The sequence below is a fragment of the Vigna radiata genome, unplaced genomic scaffold (genome assembly GCF_000741045.1).
Source record: "Vigna radiata var. radiata cultivar VC1973A unplaced genomic scaffold, Vradiata_ver6 scaffold_329, whole genome shotgun sequence".
Taxonomy (NCBI): domain Eukaryota; kingdom Viridiplantae; phylum Streptophyta; class Magnoliopsida; order Fabales; family Fabaceae; genus Vigna; species Vigna radiata.
The window spans coordinates 208616-217346 of record NW_014544176.1 but is presented as its reverse complement, the minus strand read 5'-3'; the positions used below and the strand labels follow the sequence as shown (position 1 = coordinate 217346).

Here is an 8731-nt window from a genome sequence, read left to right as displayed (position 1 = left end):
AGGCTGACATGAGTACCACTTTTGAGATAGGTAGACCAGCTTCACCTTCCACCACTCTACCAATCTTCAGGGAAGTGGAGGTAAACATACCTATGATTGATTCTGTTGTTGATGATCATGTTGTTGATAGGTATGTTATTGATGATTATGATGTTGATAAGCATGATTTTAATTCTCCCTCTCTGCATGATGAGAACCACTTTTTTCCATCTTGTCTGAATGTTTGTTATCCATGCACTGAACATGAATCTAAGCCTATTGTTGATATTGTTTCTATTTTTGAAAGTGATTCATGTTGTGAGGGTATATCTGAGATTTAGCCTGTTACACTAGGATTGAGTGTTATACCCCTGCGTGTCATTTCTTTGGAACCATATTGCACTAACCATGTTGCAGGAGGTACACATGCATTTGATCAACACACACCCACAGTGGAGAGCAAGGGTGCTAACATTCACAAAAGCTTCAACACAAGTTGGCACCAGCTGAACCTGCTCATCAACAATCACTGCTTCTTAGATCCATCTGTGGAGGACATCTCACTGCTTGATCAAATTTGGAGACTAAAGCAGTTCCTCCTCAAGACTTCTTTGCTAAATCCAATGGTGGAAGACATCTCCCTGAAAGTCCAAACACTACAAGAAAAATGTCTTTTACATACAGATTATTATATACAGATTCTAATCCGTATATAAGGATTTTCTTATATACGGATTTTATAACATACATACGGATATTAAAATAAATAATAAAAAAAATAAAAAATTAATTAACCTAAGACATAAGCATAGCTTTTCTTTCGTGAATTTTTAGTCGCGTATTTCAGTCGCGTCTTCACCATTTTCTCTCGAGAGACTCTCAACCATTCACGTTTTCTTCAGCTTTGTTCATCAAATAATCGTTTCATCTTCTCAAATCTCCATTTCTTCCTTTTATTTTCACTTTCACATACTTAACCACCTCCGAATCCTAGGGTTTTGTTCTCCTATTCCCTTTTCCTTCATTTTTAACCGATTAAAACCACTTTTCTACCGATTAAAACCCTTTCTACCGTTTGTTCTTCGATTTCCACCGATCAATCTTGCGTTTGAACCGATTAATCGGTTCATATTGAGTTTCTCCCCATTTTTAGGGTTCCTTCGGTCCAGATTAGGGTTTGTTCTCCATTTTAGAGTCTTCCCCAATTGTTCTGGCTTGTATTCGTTCGTTTAGGGTTTTCTAACATTTTCTTCCATTCATTCTCTGTTTCGCTCTCGATCTTGAGTTCATCTCATTATTTCCCCATTTTTCGTTTGATGTTTCATTTCTATGTTTTTGTTTATAGCTAAAATTTGTAGATTTGGTGTTTCTGTGCAGTGGATCATTTGGTAAATAATGCAGGAATCGGTGGTAAAAAGCCTGTAACTGTGGAGAATATGCGTGATGTTTCTGAATACACTNCAGTTATGGTAAGCCATGAGATGGATTCGAAATATTATAGTGTAATTTAAAAAATATTACTAAAATTGTTTATCATGTGATATATAAAATTTGGTTAGATTATNTGTTNGGATGATTNAGTGAATGAACTGTGTTAGAATCTGTAAAACAAAAAGTAGTTTTAAAANTTTGTGTTATGATTGGCAGGATGTGAATTTTTGGGGAGCAGTTAATGCGACATTATTTGCAATCCCACATCTGAAAAATAGCAAAGGGAGGATCATAGTGATTGCTTCAGTTGGCGGATGGTTCCCACTACCANTGATAAGTATCTATAATGTATAAACTCTGGATATTCAATTAAGAATTGTGGAAACATCTTTTTGAAATAGTTTGAAAGTATGGAAAATCTATTTTTGGAAGTTATGNTGTTGAAGATAAAATTGAATTGAATGAAACTGTTACTAATTGTGATGGTTTGAATGGTAACTNCAGGCGAGCAAAGCAGCAATAACAAACTTCTTTGAGACTATGAGAATGGAATCTGGCACTCCTATCGGCATAACAATTGCCACGCCCGGTTTTATCAGGACAGACCTTACATTAAAGGCCAAATTTGAATTGAAGGTTTACATTTATTTCCTATATATTTTTTTCAATGAATTCAGTTCTAAAATTTTTAAAAAGATTAAATTTAGTTATAACGAGAATTTATATTCGAAAATGCACATTGTCTACTGAGGTGCAGTTATGGCTGTTGAAAGATTTGAACAAGTTTTTTGCAATCCAGGATGTTATGAGAATAGTTCCAATGGAGTCAGCTAGCGAATGTGCTAAAGCCATAGTTGAAAGTGCATGTAGGGGAGATATGTATGTTACATATCCTTCTTGGTACAGAGTGTTGTTTCCTTGGAAGGTGCTTCATCCTCAATTCGTAGATTGAGCCTTCAACTTGATCTTTCCAAACAAGTCTGCCATGAAAGGCAATCTCATGATGCCAGAGCATAAGGCAGAATAAACTCTTGCCTCTCTACCAATGAAGGTAACTTGGAAGTGTTTGTGACCAAGATACTTCATAATAATTATAAGACTTTACTTTTCTGTCTTTTTCTTTTTTTTGTTGTGGAATTATGTTAATTAATAATAATAGAAAATTTGGAAGTGTTCTTTGTTCTTCTTTTTTTTTTTTTTCCTGAAATAATATTTGAGTAGGATTTTCATAGTGACAATATTAGAGTAAGGGTGTGTAGAATAGCAAGCTTTGTCATGAAGGTGTAAGATGTAAATGCATGTAAGTGTCCATGTTTGTACCTAACTAAGGTAACAAATTTCCATTATTTCTCCCACTTAATTTTAAATGTGTGGATATTTGATTATGTAGCTTGTATAGGTATCATATATTCTTCCTCAAATTATATGTATTGGAGAAAAAGAAAATTTGGGGGTAATTTAAAAAACAAACTCAGATGTATTAGATTTGAAAAGGGTGAAGTTATTTCTTATTGCAACATTATCAGTCTCTTCTTTTTTGGTCTAAAATTTAATTTTGTGGTTAAAAGTTTGCTTATCTATTAAAGTGTATTCCTTTGCGCTGATTACTTAATTTATGCCTCGAAGAAGTGTTATCATCTGTATATACTACTTTTGTCTCCCTCTCAGAAGTTATTTTTGTAGGTTGTGTGTGTGTTAACTGCAAATAATACAACAATAGAAAAGTGAGGTTAAGAGGACAGAAACAAATGAAAGGTTAAAGTTTGAAGACAAAAGAGAATGATCAGGAAAGGTCGAGGTGAATAGGAGTAATTTATCTTCTTTCTGACTTAAATTGGGTTTGATTGTGATAGGAAGGCGATCAATGATTTGTCAATGGGTTTGAGCGTTAATGGCCCCAATGTTGAGTGCTTATATTTGAGAGCTTCATGTTACCATGCTCTTGGATAATACAAATAGGCGGTAAAATTTTACTCTTAACTTTTTGGGAGAAATACTGATTCACATTTGCCACTCAACAACTTCATTTATGATCTCAGGTCAAGGATTATGATGCTACTCTGGATTTGGAATTGGACTCAATGGATAAGTTTGTGCTTTAGTGCCTTGCCTTCTACCAGGTTTGTATATTGTAAAATATTATATTTGTACAACTTCTGTTTTTCCCCTTAATTCTATTTTATTCATCTCAGAATTCTGCATAAACTATTGTGGTTTCATAATAAAAATATGCTGAAAACTGTTGCAGTTTTGATTCAAATGCTGCAGAAAATTATTTACTGTTTGGGTATAAAAATGCTGCTGAAAATTCTTTATTGTTTTGATAAAATGTTGTAGGAAATTATTTTGCTGTTTGGATATAAAATCCTGCAGAAAATTGTTTGTTATTTTGATTCAAATATATATTTGTATAGTGTAGATGCAAGGCATATATATTTATTGTATGGGATGTCAGTCATAATTGATATATTGTTATATATTACGTTATATATTATATAGCAAGCTAAGATAAGTTTTCGTTTAACATTTTGGGTATATATATTTTATAACTTAATAAATTTATATATATAACGTAATAAATGTAATATATATATATATATATATATATATATATATATATATATATTATAGATAGTTTGTAATAAACTTTTTCCTTTAGGATTATTAGTATATTATATTAAAGTATGAACTGGATTGTTGCAAAATTAATTATATTTGGAGTCAATTGTTATTAATTAGTTGAATTCCTTTTCATAATTTATAAAAACTCTCAAGAAAAGAAAATAAGAAAAAAAAGTCTTCCTCGCAAATAAAAATCAACTTATATATAAGACTTATTTGACAAGTTAATGCATCAGTAAAGAGAAGTTTTGTAAAATTATAAATTGATGTATAGACTCATACAAAAAGTGACATAATAAATTTCTATTAATTTAATGAGTTAATTTAATGAGTGTAGAATCTTTCTATTAATTTTTTAAAACTATTAATTGTATTTCTTTTTTTTTTTCCTTATTACTGTAGGTTGGGGTAATTGCTTTTGATGCTTTAATGCTAGTATTGGAGCAGTTGCAGATTACTACTTTGACAACTATTGACATGGTGATAACATCTTGGCCTATAACATTTCACAGTATGGGAAATTGAGCAATAGGCTAGACATCTTGTTTTGAAAAGAATAACACAATATATATCTAGTTGACATCTTTCTTTATCTCCAAAAGATATTGTAGTTGTTGTAAAGTTGTTCTCACTTAATTTTTGTGTATTTATTATATATTGCATATATGTATTATTAATTGGAAAGTTCTATTTGTCTGTTATCAAATATACAAAATTTCTAGTTATTGGATGGAAATGAGATTATTTAATTTTTTTTTTTATAAAGCTATGAAGTTACATACGGATTTTCCGTATGTAATTATATAAGGATATTATATATGGATTTTTCGTATATAATTATATACGGATTATCCGTATATAAATTATATACGGATTATCCGTATATAAATTATATACGGATATATCCGTATATAATATTACCTACACCTCTATTATATACAGATTTTTTGCCGTATGTAATCCGTATATAACATCACTTTATATACGGATTTTAGAGGTTATATACGGATTTTGGCTGTATATAACAGTGATTTTTCTTGTAGTGAAAATTGGCAACTGCCACCATGATCAAGGGAGTTTTCTCTCCCTTCTTCTCCTCCTTTCCCGCTTTTATTGCACTTGTCCATGATCTGTTGACTGTTCTGATTTCTGATCTGATGCTTGTGACACATTGAGGACACTGTGTAGTTAAAGTGTGGTCTATTGGGGGAGACTCTGATTTTTCTTTGTTAGTTTATGTTTTCTGCGTTAAATTTTTTGTTTTCTAGGTAGTTGTTGTTTTGTTTTGTGTACAGTTTTGCATGTTTCTCTTGATTTCTGGACTTGGTTTAGCTTGTAGACTTATCTTTCACTTCATTGATACTCTGATTTGTTGGAAATCCTTGCTTTTCTTTGTTTGGAAAGATGATTATGATGTTTGAGAGGGTGATTGATTGTGACAGAAATACCCTTTTGCTCGAAGACTTGCTCGAAGACTGGCTAGGAAATTGTTGGACGAGTGCTTTGCAGTGATTTCTCCGACGACGTGTATAGTACTTTCCTTCTCATTTTCTTTCAATTCCTTGCACGAAACCCCTTGTCATTTTCCCCCAATCTGATCAATGTCTTGCGAAATCTTGGTGGGTAAGAAGCTTCATTAGGTTTGAATCGTGGTGGGACTAGGGTTTGTTGGTTGATGGAGGCTTCGTGGTTCGTCGACGTCGGCGTGAGGAGGCGACAGTGCTGATGAAAGGCTTGCTGGTCTGTTCAACGAGGTGGAGGTTTGGTGCAGCTCTAGGCTTGGACGAATAAGCTGTCTCGTCTCTACAAATCGAACCAGGTTTCAAATTATTTACGAAACGCCTATTTGCTAGTATATCTTGATTTCAACTGGTTATATTTTTTGGATGGATGCGGGTTCTTTATTGCATGAACTAACCAATCCTTGTTTGTTAATACAAGTTCCTTATAAATCATTCTTTACTTAAGATGTTATGAATGATGCTTTAAGTACAGTGAATAATTGTTGTAAAAAAAGGGTTAATTATAGTTGAAGTGAATAGACATTGGCTTAATGAAGGAATTAGGAGTAACAATGGTCCTTTGCGTTATTCGATTTGTCTATGGTAGGCAGCAAGAATCAAATTCCCCTCAACACCTTTCGAAAATGATTTCTACTATTCAACACCTTGTTTGGATCAACACAACCGTTCACTATCACCCTGCTTTGCTTTCGGTGTATCTCCATAGATTTTACTCCTGCAACACATGCACAATGTATCATTAACCTTCTAGTAAAACTTGTTTTGCATAATGATGTGTTATAACATATATGAGTAGCTGCTATGGTAAGACGAATGAAAGTAGAAAAGTGTGAGGGGAAGAAGAGAGTATAATAGAAAATGGTGTGAAAATTAAAGAAGTTCCTACCTGCATTGTTTTGGTCTTTGGGGTTGGAACTGTGCAAAAAGAAAAGGAAGTAGAAGGAGAACTAGAATAGAATAAAAAAATATTGAACAAATATCTCCCACATAACCAATTAACCATTAACACACACACAATTCTTAATCATAGTTTCCTCTTCTAGAAGTCTGAGCTTCAACCGATCATAGCATAGCATAGCATTATTTGCTTCATGTGTGATGGAAGCAGTCTCCGCCTTCAAGAATGGAGGGGCTTCAAGCTTCAGAAGTGGCAACAGAATGATGAAATGGTTAAATGAAGCTGATGCACGGAAGTTGTTTAATAGAATGGTTGAACGTGTTTGGATATGGTTTGGAAGTAGAATTCTAGCTCGGACAGCTTTCCTAAGGGGAAAGAAGCTAAAGGAGGCAAAGCTAAAGCAATGCAAAGTGTTTGAACTTGAGAGAAGTGGCTGAATTTTGACAGCATTTCACTATTACAATCAAGTTAAGTTTAAAATGGATTCAAGCCTTCTTTTATAGGAGAAGGAAAGCTTGTTAACGTGCTAAGGAAGCTACTGATTTTGCTTATTACAGTGTGGAAGAATCTGGCCAGCATGGAATGCATATTTAACACGTTTAAAATGCAAATATGGTGATGCAAAAACGTTGGCTGGTCCATGGTTGTATCTCGGTGCCTGACTACATGTTTAACGTGGGAAATGTTGTTGGCTGCTATGTTGAACACGTGCTTCAAAGGTGCTTCACGGTTGACTGTGTCCATGTGAAAAATATGCATTACAACTGCTGCAACTTGCTCTCCTACTTGCTTCCTTTTGCTTGGCAAACCTTCTAAGATGTATGTGCATAGTTCTCCATCCTTATTGGTGACCTACAAAACAAAGGAAATGGATTTAGTTAAAGAGAATCTATCTAAGACATAGATAAGGAAAGAGTTTTGGAAATCTTTATTCTACATCCCTTTCATTAGTCTTAGTTGTAGTTGTTACTTCTTTGGATGGGAAGTCCCTAAAGGGATTGCCATCGTTGTGCCAAGCCTCTCAGATAAATTCCAGTAGTCTTCACAGGATGCCAAGCCTACACGATCAATAACAGAAGCACCTTCTTGTGTAGATGTTGATAAGCCAGTGAACGTGCAATTGAATCTCCTCTTTGAATCTTTTTCAAGAAAGATCATCACTGTTTTCTTGGAGAATTCTTGGAGTAACGAGAAATCTAAAACAGAAATGAAATTGTCAGATCATCAAAAGTCTTATGGAAAGAGTTTTGTTTATCACAGTGTGTTTGAGCACATCAGACTAGCATACTCAAATATATATGGAAAGACGCGCTAAGGATTTTCATTGTCACTCCTAAATTTGAGTTCTAACGTTATTAAATTAGACTTTTTAAAAACTTTATATCACATAATCGAATATGTTATTTAAACAGTTGACTAAGACATATGAAAAATAGAGTTCATTACACATTCATTCAATCAATCAGACAGATAATGTATACATATTATCACACGGCAACAACCAATGTAGTTTAAGCAGTAATGCAGTAAATTGATAAAGATTTACCAGTTGTAGATACTCAAGATTTTTTATTTAATCTAGATTGATTCATCCTTGAGATCACACTACATCAGCTTTTTATTTCCTGCAACAACAAATTAAGATTTGGTTGCTGGTACCCATTTAACTTTGGGTCCTTGATTGTCAGTCCTTGTTACCAGTTCCTTTGGTTTCCAAACAAATAATTTTTGAGGAACAACAACATTTCTATAATAATAGTTTCTAACAGTATGACCAACACAATTATAATAGAAACATGCATTTTTAGCAGGTTTACTTAAATCAGCAAATCTCTTAGTATTGGTTCTGCTAGATTGAACTTTGTAGCCTATTCCTTGCTTGAAAATAGCTCTGTTAGATGAGTTTAGTACAACATTTAAATTGTATCTTCCTTGAATAAACTTAGCTAGCGTGCTAGTTAAGTAATCTATCTTTTCAACATAAGTAGGACAATTTTCACAGATTTTATCCACTGTTACAGTTTCAATCTTGACATTTTTAGTAGATAACTGATAACAGTCTAAAAACCGTTATTTTTATACTTAAATTAGGTATTAAAATACACCCTTTATGGCTTAGAATGAACTTTAAATCAAGTAAAACACTTAGTTGTTTCTTGTGAGAGTCAAAAGTTGGTTTTAGAGATATTATGCTTGTTTTACATTGTTTTGCAGGGTTTTAAGGTGAATTGAAGATGGAAGTAAAGCAAGGTGGACATAAACCCATGAAAGAAGGAGA

At 33.2% G+C, this 8731-nt stretch overlaps 1 protein-coding gene across 7 annotated transcripts; it reads left to right on the top strand.

Moving 5' to 3' along the window:
* The first annotated feature begins 789 nt into the window (after positions 1-789).
* LOC106755509 (11-beta-hydroxysteroid dehydrogenase 1B-like) lies at positions 790-8731 on the top strand. Of its 7 annotated transcripts, XR_002667114.1 has the most exons (7): positions 2352-2461; positions 3094-3372; positions 3450-3530; positions 4435-4512; positions 5475-5559; positions 5664-5851; positions 8668-8731. XR_002667114.1 is itself a non-coding variant. In XM_022778322.1 (6 exons), the coding sequence occupies exons 1-4, from the start codon at positions 1416-1418 to the stop codon at positions 2360-2362; spliced, it is 492 nt and encodes a 163-aa protein (XP_022634043.1). In that variant the 5' UTR covers positions 790-1415; the 3' UTR covers positions 2363-2461; positions 3450-3530; positions 4435-4480. The 7 variants fall into 7 exon arrangements, 1 of the variants encoding a protein (XP_022634043.1); XM_022778322.1 differs by lacking the exons at positions 3094-3372; positions 5475-5559; positions 5664-5851; positions 8668-8731 and adding exons at positions 790-1448; positions 1627-1758; positions 1915-2046 and having other exon boundaries at positions 2168-2461; positions 4435-4480; XR_002667117.1 differs by lacking the exon at positions 8668-8731 and having other exon boundaries at positions 5695-8603.